The 15,029-nt window shown below is 45.0% G+C and overlaps 2 protein-coding genes across 2 annotated transcripts; both read left to right on the forward strand.

The window, feature by feature from the left end:
• On the forward strand, nt 1–4,187 carry Rsrp1 (arginine and serine rich protein 1). The gene is made up of 5 exons (XM_051173440.1): nt 1–82; nt 202–802; nt 1,780–1,925; nt 3,308–3,391; nt 3,742–4,187. Exons 2-5 carry the CDS (start codon nt 247–249, stop codon nt 3,856–3,858), a joined length of 903 nt encoding a protein of 300 aa, XP_051029397.1. The 5' UTR covers nt 1–82; nt 202–246; the 3' UTR covers nt 3,859–4,187.
• Nucleotides 4,188–7,457: 3,270 nt separating this feature from the next.
• On the forward strand, nt 7,458–14,339 carry Syf2 (SYF2 pre-mRNA splicing factor). The gene is made up of 7 exons (XM_051173571.1): nt 7,458–7,531; nt 7,664–7,768; nt 9,672–9,797; nt 10,472–10,589; nt 11,044–11,134; nt 12,107–12,205; nt 13,640–14,339. The coding sequence occupies exons 1-7, from the start codon at nt 7,508–7,510 to the stop codon at nt 13,803–13,805; spliced, it is 729 nt and encodes a 242-aa protein (XP_051029528.1). The 5' UTR covers nt 7,458–7,507; the 3' UTR covers nt 13,806–14,339.
• The last annotated feature ends 690 nt before the right edge of the window (nt 14,340–15,029 follow it).

Here is a 15,029-nt window from a genome sequence, read left to right on the forward strand (position 1 = left end):
CGGTCGCCTTCGGACCCTGGTCTGAGAGGAAGGTGTCCGCTAGGCTTTTCTCTCGCCTTTGCGAGCACGTCATCGGCATAAGGTGGGTCGGGTGGCGCGGTCCCGGGTGGTCGAGGGAGGGGCGCGAGCTTGTTTCTTCGCGCATGCGCGTTGCACGCTCCCGCCTCCGGATTGACCCTCGCCCTTTGCCGTCGTTCCTAGACGCCCTTGCGTTTGCGGAAGGAGCCGGATTCCAAGAAGGAAGTCATGTCCTCGGCCGCCATGTCCAAGTACGTGAACGATATGTGGCCCGGATCTCCGCAGGAAAAAGCATCGCCATCTACGTCGGGCTCGGGCCGCTCCAGCCGCCTGTCGTCGCGCTCCCGCAGCCGCTCTTCGTCCCGCAGCTCCGGCCCCGACTCCCGCAGCGCCAGCCGCTCGTCGTCGCGCAGCCATAGCAGGCCGCGGCGGAGCAGGCGGTCCCGATCCCGGTCCCGCAGGCGCCACCAGCGCAAGTACAGGCGCTATTCGCGGTCGTACTCACGCAGCCGGTCCCGGTCCCGAGGCCGCCGCTACTACCGGGACAGCTTTTACGGGCCGCCGCGGAGGTACTACCAGTCGCCTTCTCCCTACCGGTCCCGGAGCAGGTCGCGCTCCCGCGGGAGGTCGCATCACAGGAGGGCGTACTACGCGATCACTCGCGGGCGGCGCTACTACGGTTTCGGCCGCACGGTGTATCCCGAGGATCGCCCCAGGTGGAGGGAAAGATCCAGAACCAGGTCGCGCAGCAGGAGCAGAACTCCCTTTCGCTTAAGTGAGAAAGGTGGGTCTTGGTGTCACTTTGACTTTTGTGGGATTCTGGGAATTGAATTGAGGACGCTGTCACCCAGCCATCTGCACCAGTCCTCCCTTTATTTCCCACAGTAGGTGTGAGTCAGCGCAGGGAATGGGGGGGGGGCGGATTGAGCAGTTAAGTTGGATTGGTTAAGCCTGTTAATATGCTATGCTAGGCAGATTACCCCTGTCCTGGGCGTTCTTCCAGCGTGTGTACTTCGGTGCTAGAAAGCTTCAGATTTCTTGGAGGGAAATAGGATTTTTAGCTGGTGAATTAAGTAGACCGTAATTTCTCACTTTTCACCTAAAGAGTCCAAGTCCACTTATGGTTTCGCTGACCCAAAGAGGAGTTTTTCTCTCCTACTAGTTGGCTGTTTTTAGTACGACCTTTAAAATATGTTAGTGATTTAGTTTAAAGTGATTTACCGAGAAAAAAAAAAAAAGGTTGGATTTTGCTTTCTGTCAGGTGACTTGGTAATATTACAAAATAAATAGTAAATTTGAACATGAATATTGACACTGTCAAGATTAGTAGTAAAGATAATTGGGCTATATAAACTTACCAGACTCCCTAGTTTACAGAAATGCATGAAGAAAAGACAAAACAGTGCTGTTTGTGCTGTTTGTCAGGATAGCAAACTGTAGCCAGTCAGGAGGCAGAGGCAGGTGGATCTCTTAATGTTCAAGGCCAGCCTGGTCTACAGAGTTGCAGGACAACCAGGATTGTTAGAGAGACCCTATCTCAAAACCAGGAGAATTAAAAAACAAAACAAAACAAAAAAAAAACAAACCTAGTTTGAGCTAATTTTGGGAAGCTATTTTTTTCCCCTCAGCATAAAATTGGTTTTTGTTTCCCAAAAATGCTTTACTTATTAAAAGGAAAACATTACTGTTTTAGAAAACATAAGCTTGTAATTTTGGCCTTTAAGGAACCTTAGGTGATAATGAATGTCTCAATGTCCTTAGATCGAATGGAGCTGCTGGAAATAGCAAAAGCCAATGCAGCAAAAGCTCTAGGGACAGCCAGCTTTGACCTGCCTGCCAGTCTGCGAACTGCAGCTAAGGAAACAAGCCAGAGAGCAGCTGTTTCGAGCAGTGGTGCAAAGATGGAGGTAAGTATATTGATAAGGCTACTGCCAGCAAATCTCCTTACCCTGTCAGTTTACTGTAGACAGCCCTCCAGGGATGTCTTAAATCATTTGCTCAGAACAAAACTAACCTTAATCTGAAAAGTACTAGACCATTTCACAGGAAACTGGGAGATAATGAACTTGCTTTCATTCTGACTGTTGGTCTGTTTTTCTTGTTAACAGTAAATCCACTGACTATATTATTGGTAGTACTTTGTCTTTTTCTTACTCTATCTAGTCTTTAGAGACTGGAGTGTTCCATTAGTAGCTTTCATTTACAGCATTATGTTCCCAAAAGTCTGTGCTCAGTATACAGTATAGTTTATCTGCTTTATTTCTGTCTTATAGAAATCATGAATGTGGTCTCCAGACAATGATGAAGAAAATCTGTGGGTAATTGATTATGGGTTAAAAATGCCAGAGTTGATGTTCAGAATGAAAACTTAGCTTTGATTGAAGGTAGTCCATGTGCATGTAAGCGTTTTGGGCTAGAGCTATTTGTGTAAGGCAGTTTGACAATTCAGCCTGGATGCACTGTGTAATGTTGGGGCATCTGTGCTCTAGATGTCCCGTTCATAATATATGCAATATATTCCAGATGTTTTGAGAGATTACAGAAGAAGAGGCCTGCTTCACTTGCAGATAAGTTTATTATAATTCTCCAGAATTACAAAGGATGTGCATTGGCACATTGCACTGTACTTACAAGTTAATTGGTGTGAAACCTGAATCTTATTAAAGTTGATAATTTGGTCTGGGAATGTAGCTCAGTTGGCCTAGGGTGCATAACACCAGGGGTTAGTTTCTAGCAGTGTAAACTGGGTGTGGTACCCCACACCTGTGATCCCAGCACTTGGGAGATAAGATTATTCAAAGTCATCAGCCTTGACTGCATAATGAATTAGGCCAGTCAAGGATAGATAAGAGACTTGGTCTCAAAAAATTGCTTTATAGAAATTTAAGGTAAAACTTAATTGTACAATGAAGATGGCTTGTCTGTATTGCCGTACCTTGTGTTCTACCTACTGTTTGCTTAGGCAAGTAAGCGGTATTCCTTGAGATGATTTAGGCACCCTCTGCAAATGCCTCCATTCTTTTGACAAAAGAATTTTCTGTTGCATTTACTCAAAAATGAGTTGTATTCACTCACAAGAATCAGTTATTCCTGGGGAATTGTGTCTACTTCTTTCTAAGTCAATGTTAAGTGGAAACAGCAGTTTTTTTTTTTTTTTGGTCTTGCTTGTTAACTGACAATAGATGGAATTTGGTTTGTGTGTCTTCATCTACATTAGTGTACAATTGGGCTGCTTTTTATACAGTATTCAAAATCTGAGGCTATGTTTAAAAATTCTCTGCCCTTCTAGCACTCAGAAAAGCAAGCTGAAGAGGAAACTCAGAATCCCAGTGAGAAATCTGCTGCACAAAGAAACATAGCCTTCAGCTCTAATGTAAGTATACCTGAACATTATCTATGTAAGTTTTTTTTCTTACCTTTATTTTTTATTTTTATATAACAAAGTCCAATTAAATGAAAACAAACATTTATACACAATATTTGGGAATTTGGGCGTTGTTCTTTCCAAACTACTTCTGCTGGTAAGGGGCGCTGTCATGGGGGATTCGAAGAAGATTCAGATATCCTGGCTGTAGTCTGTAGGGCTGTTTTGTCCAGCTGTTTTGAATGTAGGATCAGCTTGTTTCAGGCGGTCTGGCGTGTATCTATGTAAGTTTTAAAGAAATTTTTTTTTTTTTGTGTTGACAATCTCTGGGAAGTTGACTTTAGTTTATTGTCTTACAGAATTCCATAGCAAAGCCGCTACAGAAAACAGCCAAAGCTGCTGCTGAAGAGACATCATCAGGATCACCAAAAATAGATAAGAAAAAAAGTCCTTACGGACTGTGGATACCTGTGTAAATGAAAACTAAGGGCTGGGTTCCCTAAAACTGCACTTTACTAAGAATTGCTGTCCTCCAGCATTAGCCTGCCTGCTTGAGTATAACAGCAGTAAATGTTGTTAAACTTCATTACAGAAAGATGCTTAATGGTGACATGTTCACAGTTGAGGTTTCTCTTGAAATTGTAGGAACACAGATGGACCAGAAATTTGCATACAAGTGGGAGTCTTATATATACTTGTAAGTATTGTATAGTACTGCATATGTACATGGGTGAACTTTGTAAGACACAGGTGAATACTGTGTATTTTGTATATTTGTTAATAAACTTTTTATTATTTGTCTTGATTTCATGGGTATTGAATGGATCTACTTAGGATGAAAAACCTTCCTAATTCCAAAACTGAGTCTGAACGTACAAGATGATTAATTCATAAGAATTGGGGTGTGGGGAAGCTGGTCTTTTATTTAGTTTAAATTTGTATCCTTGACAGCTGTCCTGAATCAAACTTAAAATCTTGTCTCTGCCTCTTGAGTGCTCTTAGGTGTGTAGCCTGAGGGCAATAATAGGAATACTAAGTGTGAGGGTTGAATGCCAAGATTTCCTTCCTGTGGCTGGAGAGATGGCTCAGGGATTTATGCACTGGCTGTTCTTCCAGTGGACCCAGGTTTGATTCTGAACACCCATAAGGTGTCTCACAACCATCTGTAGCTCCAATTCCTGGAGATCTAACATCCTCTTGTTGTTTGTGGGGCACTGACATACATGCAGACAAACTGCTCATACACATAGCTTAAAAAAAGATAATGGTCTTTAAAATGAACTGTTTTAGCTGGAAATTCTTAGCACTCAGCAGAGATATGTACAAGTAGATCTGGTTTGAGTTCAGGGCCAGCCTGGACTTACAAAACAAGCTTCAGGGCAGTGAGACTCCACTAAAAACAAACCAGGTGGTGGTAGCACAGGCCTTTAATTGCAGAGTTAGGCAGATCTCTTGATTTCCAGATCAACCTGGTCTACATGAGCTAGTTCCAGGACAGGATCCAAAGCTACAGAAAAACCCTGTCTCAAAAAACAACAAACAAACAAACAAACAAACAAAAAAAAAATAGCAAGCTAGGTGGTGGTGCTGCCTTTAATCCCAACACTCTGGAGGCAGAGACAGGTGGATGGATCTCTTAGATTGAGGCCAGCATGGACAGCCAGTTATACACAGAGAAGGCCCTGCTGTCAGGAAAATAAAAATTCCAAACCCTTCACAGCAGTATCACCGGTTTAATCTCAAGCAGCACAAAAAATTTCCACAAAACATCAAATGGTATGTTATTGGGAGGATAATGCACTTCTAAATAAGGACATTACTGTAATTATATGGATGGATGTTTTATCTGTATGTACACCTATCTGCTCCACCTGAATGCCTGGTGCCCACAGAAGTCAGATGTGGGTGTTGGGAGTCCCTAGAACTAGAATTAGGGATGGGCCTGTGCCACTCAGTGCTGGGAATGGAATGTGTGTCTGTCTGCATAAAGGGTATAACTGCTAATAGCTTTGTATCTCCTACAATTGGAGTTCAAGGTAATTGGCAATGTGGGTGCTAGGAACCAGGGTCCTCTTAGAAGAGCAGCTCTCAGCCACTGAGTCATCTCCAACCCTGTGACTACCTTCTCATCAACATAGAAGAGATGTCTCTTTCTATAGTTGTAATTCTACAGTTCCTCTAGTGTGTACTGAATTTGCCTTTTGACAGTTCTTTCATGTTTAGTTTGCACCACTCATTACTGAATCAGTTTCCTTCCTGTATGTCTGTATTGTGGTTTTTGAGGCAGGGTCTCAAATGTAGTCCTCTCCCAGAACCCACTGGGTACACCATGCTGACCTTGAACTCATATTCTGCCTTTGCTGGGACCTATGCTGTCACATCCTGCTGACCTTGAATTTCTGGTCCTGCCTGTTACCACCTGAGTGCTGGGGTAACAGACTGCACCTCCAGTCCCTCATACTTCCTTAAAAGATGAAAATCTCAACCAGACCTTAGTGGCACACCTTTTCCAGCACTGGGGAGGCAGAGGCAGGTGAATCTGAGTTTTGAGGCCAGCCTGCTCTACTGAGCTAGGTCTGGGACAGGCTCCAAAGCAATACAGAGAAACCCTGTCTCTAAAAACCAAAAATAAGTAAAAGATAGGGGTTCTCTGTAGCTTTGGAGCCTGGCCTGGATGTTACTTTGTAGATCAGGCTGGCCTCTGCCTCCTGAGTGCTGAGATTAAAGGCATGCACCACTACCTCCCACCACCACCACCATTTAGAAACACTCATCCCTTCACAAGAGGTTTTTGTGATCGGTTTCCCAACCAGAGAACCTTATTGTTTAGATTTAAATTTGTTTTAATTTTTAATTTCCTTTTTGTTTTATTTTACTTTGTTTTTTGTTTGTTTTGTTTTTCTGAGACCGGGTTTCTCTGGTTTTGGAGGCTGTCCTGGAACTAGCTCTTGTAGACCAGGCTGGTCTCAAACTCAAGAGATCTGCCTGCTTCTGCCTCCCGAGTGCTGGGGCTAAAGGTATGTGCCACCAATGCCCGGATATTTTTTTGTTTTTAAACAGGGTCTCACTGTAAGTCAGGCAGGCTTCAAACTCATGGAGATCTGCCAGCCCCTGCCTCCCAAATGCCAGGCTACTTTTATTTTTGAGACAGTCTGAGTCTTAAAATTCAGTAGATCAGACTGCTATAACTCACAGGATTAAAGGTGTGTGCCACCATGCCCACCTTGCATTTTAAAAAATTCTTGTGGGGTTTTGTTTTTTGCTTTTTTTTTTTGAAGAGCAAATAACTTTATTAAGCTTGAGAAGATTCTCCATACAGGGGAGGGGACTTAAAAGACATTTGCCCTAAATTTCCATTTTTTTTCCTATCACTGCTTAATCTTTTAATTTAGATATCCTCTTTTTGTTTGCTAAAAATAAACGGACATGCCTTGTAGCACTGGTTAAGTCACTGTAGCTCAAGCAAGCCTCATACTTGGTAGACACCCTCGTGTTTCCACCTGCTGGGATGCCAGGAGTGTGCCACCACAGCTATTTGTACTCAAGCCTTTACACTTGGGCAATAACTTAATCCCAGCACTTGGGAGGCAGAGGCAGGCGCATCTCTGTGGGTTCAAGACCAGGCTGGTCTACAAAGGAACACAAAGAAACCCTTTCTTGGAGAAAGGAACATGTTTCGTTTGTCTCTGTTGTATTCCTGCTTTGTCTTAGTAACTTTGGTAGTTAACTGTGGTACTGGGATGAGTGAACAATATTGAGTTGGCCCTGTTCTCCAGCAGTCAGTAACATCAGAAAAGTATCTGCTCAATGGACGCGACCTCATACCAACTGCTCAAGGCCTATGTGAGGTAGGGTGCTTCAGAGGAGGTAACACCCAGGATAAGCGATTCCCAACCAGGCTCCTACCGGGCATTCCATTCTAGGAGACGCCCAGAGCTTTTCCCCACCCTTGCCTCTCCGCCTTGTTCATCCGGGACATTGCTTGCGCAATCTGCGCCTGCGCACGAAAGGGGCGGGACAGACCAGAAGAATCTGCTGCCATAGGAAGGGGTGGGGCTTGCAGCCTCGGGCTAGAAGCCGACGGAAGTACTCGGTGTTGTTGCCGGAAGTACAGGGAAGGCTGTAATGGCGGCTGCGACCGAAGTTGAGGTGAGTATCACCGGCCTCGCGCAGGGTTTTATCGGGGTGACGCCGGGGCGGGACACGAGGCGAGGCTACGGGGGTGTCGGCCGGGGACGTGGCCGTCGGGGACGCCGAACCTGAGGCTGGTTGTGATCGCAGGTGCCCGCGGATGCCTCGGAAGACCGGCCTTCGGCGGCCGAGGAGCTGGCGGCGCAGAAGCGCGAGCAGAGACTGCGCAAGTTCCGCGAGCTGCACCTGAAGCGGGTGAGTGGCGGGGACGTGAGCCAGGCCGGGCGCGGGGCTGGAGGAAGGCGCAGCAGCTCGCCAGGCTGCAGGGCGGGGCGCTCCGGGACTGGAAGGTCTCAGGTGGTGGGTCTGGACTCACGGTGACATCGCTTCGAAAGCCTCACCTGCGCCTTCCTCCCAGATCCCACCCACATGACTTAGTTTATCTGGGATAGGCTAGTTCTGTTGCTAACAGTTCCCCTGCTCCATGTTTCTAACAAATTACTTTTTTTTTTTTTTAAGTTTTTCGAGACAGGGTTTCTCTGTGGCTTTGGGAGGCTGTCCTGGGACTAGCTCTTGTAGACCTGGCTGGCCTCCAAATTATTCATTTTTATGTAGGGAAATATTTAGCTAGAAATAGGAATACACTTCTTAGTAAGAGTTTCCTCTCCTTACCCTGGCGGTGGTGGCACACGCCTTTAATCCCAGCAGGCAGATCTCTGTGCGTTCGAGGTCAGTCTGGTCTACAGAGCAAGTTCCAGGACAGCCAGGACACCCAGAGACACCCTGTCTCGAAACAAAGCATAAACAAAAAAGTTTCCGCACCTTAAAAACAACTAGCACACACTTGCCCTTTTTCCCAAGTTAAAACTCAAAAAAGTATAACTTGCTGGCTGATGGTAGTGCATCCATCCCTTTAATCATAGAATCGGGAAACAGAAGCAGACGGGTCTCAGTAGGTCGAGGCCAACCTGGTCTACAGATCAAGTTTTAGGACAGCCAGGGCTGCACAGAGAAACCTTGTGTGGAAAAAACCAAACCAAAACCAAAAAGTCTAACTTATTTTCCATTGCTTGTTTGGAGACCCACCCACATCCTAAGCATGGCTCTCCAGACACTCTGGACATTATTCTTTCTCTGAAGACAGTCCCTCCTCACTGCCCCATGTGGTTTCTTCCCACCTGACTGCTTTTGCTAACTTGTTTGCTTTTTTGGAATGTAATTCAAAAGACCTGGCAAAATCGTTCTCTTATCATCTCCCTTCTCTGGCACCTGCTAAAATTTACAGCTTGCTTGACTTGTTTTTTTCTCTTGAACTTTAATAAAATTGTCCTTAGATTGGTGAGATTACTCAGTTAGAGACCCTTGTTGTACAAGTTTGGCCACCAAACTGAGTTTGATCCCTGGAATTCAGGTAAAAGTGGAAGGAGATAACCGTCTGACCTCCACAATGATCGAGACATGTGTGCACACACACAGGCACAGAAATAAGGACAAGTCCTTTTACATTTGTTATTTGTGTACCTGAAGTGCATGTTGATGAGAGGACCACAGGACTGAGTCAGTTCTCTCCTCTCATGTGGTTCCAAGTGTTGAAGTCATCTGGCTTTGTGGCAATCACTCACCCACTGAGCCAACTTACTGGCTCAGAAGAACTTTTTGTTTGTTTTGTTTTTTTAAATGGTTCTTGAGCCTGCAAGAATATAAAACAAAACAAAAGAAAAGAAACAAATGAACCAGCACACTTCACATGGTGGGAAAAAGAAGTAATGCTGGGAGTTAACCTCTGATCTCCACAAAAACCACATGGCATGTGTGTATCCACATACAAACACAATAAATTCTTTAAAAAGCTTTAAAGTATAATGCCTTTGGTTGCCACTGTACTATGGTATGGTTCAGTGAGGGCACTTTGCCAACCTTTATGTAATAATAAAGGAACCACCCAGCGGAATAGGCAAGGCTGACAGTAGCCCCTGGGGCTCTGGAGCAGCAAAGCTTGGCAGCCCTGAGGTCTCATTCAGTGGTGTACCTTTATGAGTGGTTTTTATTCCTTGTAGCATTAAGTGGGGTCACTTAGTCACTGCAAGGAAGGCAGGGTGGGTCTATTTGGGCCCCTCTCCTGTTTTTCTGACTGCCTTTTTGTCTCTTACGGTTTTAGAATGAAGCTCGTAAGTTAAATCACCAGGAAGTTGTGGAAGAAGACAAAAGACTTAAGTTGCCTGCAAACTGGGAAGCCAAGAAAGCACGTTTGGAGTGGGAGCTGCAGGAGGAAGAAAAGAAAAAGGTTAGAAAACCCTGGTTGCTCTCTTCCATTGAGACAGGAGATGATGGTAGCTGAGTAGGTGGGCAAGTCATTTACCTCAGGGAACCTTATTTCTTCTGTTTTCCTTTCTCTCCCACCCCCTCCCCTTTGGTTTTTCAAGACAGTTTTTCTTTGTAGCCCTGGCTGTCCTGAAACTTACGGAGATCTGCCTCCCTCTGTTTCTTGAGTTTTGGAATTAAGGCTGTGCCACAACTGCCTGATTGAACCTTACTTTTCTTGTCTGTAGGACAAGAACTATACTAATGGTTACTTGAATGAATTAGGAATTCTGCAAAACATTTAAATCAGATATGACCCCTGCTCTGTTCTGTTGCTGTTGATTTTAATTTTCTTACATGTTTATTTGTATGTGTGTGGGCACAAGAGGACAAATTCTAGGAGCCAGTTCTTTTCTTCCATTGTGTGAGCCTGATGTAGAATTCAGGTGGTCATGATTGGCAGCAAACACCTTTACCCACTGGACAGTCATGACGGCTGTTTCTTGATACTTTTATTACATCTTTTCTTCATTTAAAATAGGTCAAGTAGCTGGAAATGATGGGTCATTTCTATAGTTCTAGCACTTGGGAAGCTGAGGCAGGAGGGTTGCTTTGAATTTGAGGTTAGCCTGGGCTCAATGCTGCCTGTGTTTTCAGGAGTGTGCAGCAAGAGGGGAAGACTACGAGAAAGTGAAGCTGCTGGAGATCAGTGCAGAAGATGCTGAGAGATGGGAGAGGAGGAAGAAGAGGAAGAACCCTGACTTGGGGTTTTCAGGTACAGCTGACCTGTGCTGACCTCTGCTTTACTGAATGGAACTATTGGACCAAGGCTTCTGCTTTATTGAGAGCACATGCACTTGAACTTCATTCATGGAATATTCTAGGAGGCCAGGGAGAATGTAGCTGTGTCAAGGTAGAACCCAGGGCTGCCTGTCATTCTGCTGGCTGCTTTGGTCCTTAGCCTTTTTTGTTGCCATTTTGTTATTTAGTCTCACTGTGTAGCCTAGGCAGTCTTCAAACTCAGGATCCTCTTGCCTCAACCTCCTGAGTGGTGAGTTTACAGGAGGGTGTTACCACCCCTGACAGATTTGAATTAGTCAGTTTTCCTATTAGCCTGTTCAGGATACAGGCTGTGCTTAGGTTAGTATCCTCTGCATGTAGGACAATAATAATTTAGAGTTTTCTCTAATAAGTAATATAGATTACCTCTGGTTCTCATTTTGTTTAAGATTATGCTGCTGCCCAATTACGCCAGTATCACCGGCTGACCAAGCAGATCAAACCTGACATGGAAAGCTATGAACGACAGAGAGAAAAGCAGTAAGTCCTTGGGTAGAATGCAAAGCTCTGCTGGGAAGATGGGTACAAGTAGATTGTTACAGACACGTGTAAATACAAACTAGTTAAACTAGTTGTTTACTTACCTGAGGCATTTCTACTGTGTGGCTTGGGTTGTCCTTGAACTCACAGCATCCTCCTGCCTCAGTCTCCTTGAGTGCTGGGATTACAGGTGTTCACCAACTTGCTTGACCAAACTCAGTTTAATGGTGACTTGTGGACTATTAGTGGCTGTCTTTTGATAGTCTCTGTTTTGATAACACTAATTGCTGTTCTCTTCATCACGAAGTAGTTAAGCCCTGATTTTCCTTGGAGACTTTCAGGTGGCTAACACCAGGTCATCCGAGCAAGGTGCTTTTGTAGGAGCTGCGTGCTTGGGTCCTATAAAATGAAGGACCAGATGGTAGATATTTGGACTTAAGGGGCTCAGTGGTCTTCATTCACACTGCTGACAGCTGCGGTATGAAAGCAGAGAGGTTGCATGAGTAGGCATGGCTGTGGAAGGTGGGGTAGACTCCTGGTTTATTGTTATTTGTTTTGGAGGCCAGGTTTTTCCTGTGTAGCCCTGGCTGACCTGGAACTCAGAGATCTGCCTGTCTTGGCTTCCCAGGCACTGGGATTAAAGGTGTGTGCTGCTGTGCCCAGCCAGGCTCTTGTTCTGATACAGAGAAACCTTAGACATTCTGCTCCAAGCTTTTTATGGCCTTTGACAAGTCCTTTCTACTGGGCAATGTTTATGCATCTGAAGAACGAAGCTGTTATGGTATGAGCCGGGCTGGCTTTATAGGCATGTTCACCCAGCCTGGCTCATCTGTTCTGAGCCTGAATTTTCTTTTTTTCCTTTACCTTTGCTGTGTAAATCGTCTCTCATCACACACACATACATACATACATACATGAATTGGAGACTAGAGCATTCATGTCTGACTGAAAATCTTTTTGCTGTCTTCTCAGTGGAGAAGATTTTTTCCCGACATCCAACAGTCTTCTCCATGGGACACATGTGCCTTCCTCAGAGGAAATTGACAGAATGGTTTTAGATCTGGAAAAGCAGTAAGTACTCAGTAGGGCAGTGTGGAATGGCCCATACTTCACAAGAGAAAGTGGGTGGGGTGTGGATCCGAGGCTGATATGTTTAGATGACTTGAAGATCACAAAACTGATACCAGCTCATTTCTGACCCAAAATCTGATGGTTTTGAAGCTGGACAGCAGGTACAGGCTGAGCCCATAGGATATGGAGATGGGAATATTGATGCAATTAAACTGTCATAGTGTCCATTAGCTTTCTATCACTGTAGCAAAATACCTAAGATAACTTAATTTGGCTCCTGGTTTTAGAGCTCTCAGTCTATTGTCTTGGGCCTGAGGCTGCACAGTGGATCATGGCAGTACATGCTAGGAGGGCCTAGTCAGCTCATGAGGACTAGGAAGTAGGCAGGTTGGTGGGGAGGAGAGTCCTGGTGTCCTTTCAAGAGCACACTCCTCAGGCCACCTGACTCTTATAAGCCCCACCTAAAGATTCCATCGCCTTCTAGTCCTTATCATCTGGATCAGGCCTTCAATACTAAAGCCAGGGATAGGTTCCTAATTCAAACTAATAGCATTTTGTGCCTGTTTGTTTAAGATGGGCCTCATGTTGCCCAGTCTGGGTTGGAACTCAAGTAGCGTGGAGATTACGCGCGTGCGCGCGCGCGCGCGCGTGTGTGTGTGTGTGTGTGTGTGTGTGTGTGTGTGTGTGTGTGTGTGTGTATCTGTCTCTGTCTGGCGATATTTGTTTATTTTAGTGTTTTTTTTTTTTTTTTTTTTGAGATTTTGGAGATAGAATTTCACAATAAAGGCCAGGCTGGCCTCAGGCTCACAGAGATCCGTCTGCCTCTACCTTCCGAGTGCTTGACCATCTTTATTTCTGATAGAGGGGACTGCATTTATATTTTAGGGCCATACAGATGGTGCAGTGGTGTATACCACACACTCCCCACAGTGCTTGTCATCACTGATAGGATTGTTATTAGGGTGCTTTACCCCAGAGTCACACTTTTTGTTCCTATTTTTAGCATCTTTAGAAATGTTTTGGATTTTTGAGACAGGCTCTCATTATGTCACCTGTCCTCCAGCCTCTGCTCCCTGATTGCTCAGATTACATGTGTGGGCTTCCATGAAGATGTCCAGAAGTCCTGTGAGCACAGGCTGCAGTTGCTGGATCTCATCGCTCATACTGAGGTTCTATTAATTAGATCACCATCTGAAGTGGATGAAAAGTGCACCTACTTTTCTGTTTCCCAAGGTGTTGTATTATGAGCGCTGATTCTCTGCTGAACTTTGTGTCCATGTTTTAAGATCAAAGAAGGCAGTTAAGACCATCCATGGTGGTCAGCGCCTTCAATCCTAGGGTCTGGGAAGCAGAAGCAGGCGGATCTTTGAGTTTGAGCTTGAGGAGGTCTAGAGAAGGTGATTCTGAACCTCCTAATTCTCTTCCTTGCCCCAGAATTGAAAAGAGAGACAAATATAGCCGAAGACGTCCCTACAATGATGATGCCGACATTGACTACATTAATGAGAGGAATGCCAAGTTTAACAAGAAAGCAGAGAGGTTCTACGGGAAGTACACAGCTGAGATCAAGCAGAACCTGGAGAGAGGAACAGCTGTGTGAGCCCTCTAGCTTCGTGGAAGCTAGAAAAGGGATGGGAGACTTCTGCTGGCAAATTCAAACTTGGTGTGTGTCATTAAAGAGAGCTCCCCCGGCTCCTGTGCCTCCCACCCGGCACTCTGAAATAAATGTCTTCTCAGCTTCATTTCCACATGTGTGTGTCCACATTTTCGTGCTTGGATGTAAGATGTTTTTCTTGTAGTGACATTGTTTTGTAAAAATCTAATTTGTATAAATCCTAATTATTATTTTTCTATGTATTGTAAATGTGCATAACCATGTAACCTTTGAATGACTTGGGGCTTAGATGGTTTGTGTGCACAGGTGCAGTCGAGGCTGGTTTGGGAGTTATTAGGAAGTGAACAGATGCTGTAGCTGGCCTATGGGACTGGCCAGGTGAGGACTGAGAAACAGAGGCCTTAAGATAGGCGCTCCTGGGGTTCTGGCACTGTCTGCTGCTGGGGCTGGGGCCAGAGGTCATGACTGTTAGCCATGCACATTCCCTTTTTAAAGAACAATAAAATGCTTTGGAATAGAGTCATGAACGATGTCTAATTTAAAACAAGTGTATGTGTGCATTGCGGGCACTTCCATAGCATGGGAACATTTGTTACACATAAGGAGCTGAGCGATGGTCAGCTCGGTTTCATGTCTCTGAAAGACAGACTTAAAAACTTCTTACAACTGTTGCCTGAAATGGTAGAATAGTTCAAATCAAACCTAAAGAGCTGGGTGTGGTTGCTTACATCTATAATCCCAGCATCAGCAGGTGGAAGTAGGTGGATCTCTGAGTTCTAGGCCAGCCAACACTGGTGAGACCTTGTCTTAGAAAACAAAACCCCAACCCTGGAACTTGGTACATTCCACAAATGCTTCACTTTTAATGTTTGAAGATGCCATTGGTGACTAGTTACTCTTGTTAAAATTAACTTTTTTCCCCTTCAGACATCTAGCCAAAGCTGGCCTTGACCCCACTAAGCTGAGGTTGATCTTGAATTCCTGATTCTCTTCCCAAGTGCTAGAATCACAGTGTGCACCACCATGCCCAGGTTTACTTATGTGAGTGAAGGTCTGAGGACAACCTTAGGTGGTAGTCCTTGCCTTCCCTAGACTCCAGGCTAGCTGGCTGTGAGCTCTGGACAGTCTCCTGTCCATCTCACCTTAGGCATGCTAGGGTTACAGATGTGCACTACTGTGTCTGGCTTTGCATGGGTTTGGGGGTCTGAA

This window comes from Phodopus roborovskii, unplaced genomic scaffold, assembly GCF_943737965.1.
Source record: "Phodopus roborovskii unplaced genomic scaffold, PHOROB, whole genome shotgun sequence".
NCBI lineage: Eukaryota > Metazoa > Chordata > Mammalia > Rodentia > Cricetidae > Phodopus > Phodopus roborovskii.

Bases quoted from the DNA above. Each gene is read 5' to 3' on its own strand.
- Syf2 (XM_051173571.1), top strand. From the start codon at position 7,508: ATGGCGGCTGCGACCGAAGTTGAG. The intron at 7,769-9,671 runs GTGAGTGGCGGG...TTACGGTTTTAG, and splicing joins GCGAGCTGCACCTGAAGCGG to AATGAAGCTCGTAAGTTAAA. The intron at 11,135-12,106 runs GTAAGTCCTTGG...CTGTCTTCTCAG, and splicing joins GAACGACAGAGAGAAAAGCA to TGGAGAAGATTTTTTCCCGA.
- Rsrp1 (XM_051173440.1), top strand. From the start codon at position 247: ATGTCCTCGGCCGCCATGTCCAAGTACGTGAACGATATGTGGCCCGGA. The intron at 803-1,779 runs GTGGGTCTTGGT...CAATGTCCTTAG, and splicing joins CTTTCGCTTAAGTGAGAAAG to ATCGAATGGAGCTGCTGGAA. The intron at 1,926-3,307 runs GTAAGTATATTG...CTGCCCTTCTAG, and splicing joins GCAGTGGTGCAAAGATGGAG to CACTCAGAAAAGCAAGCTGA.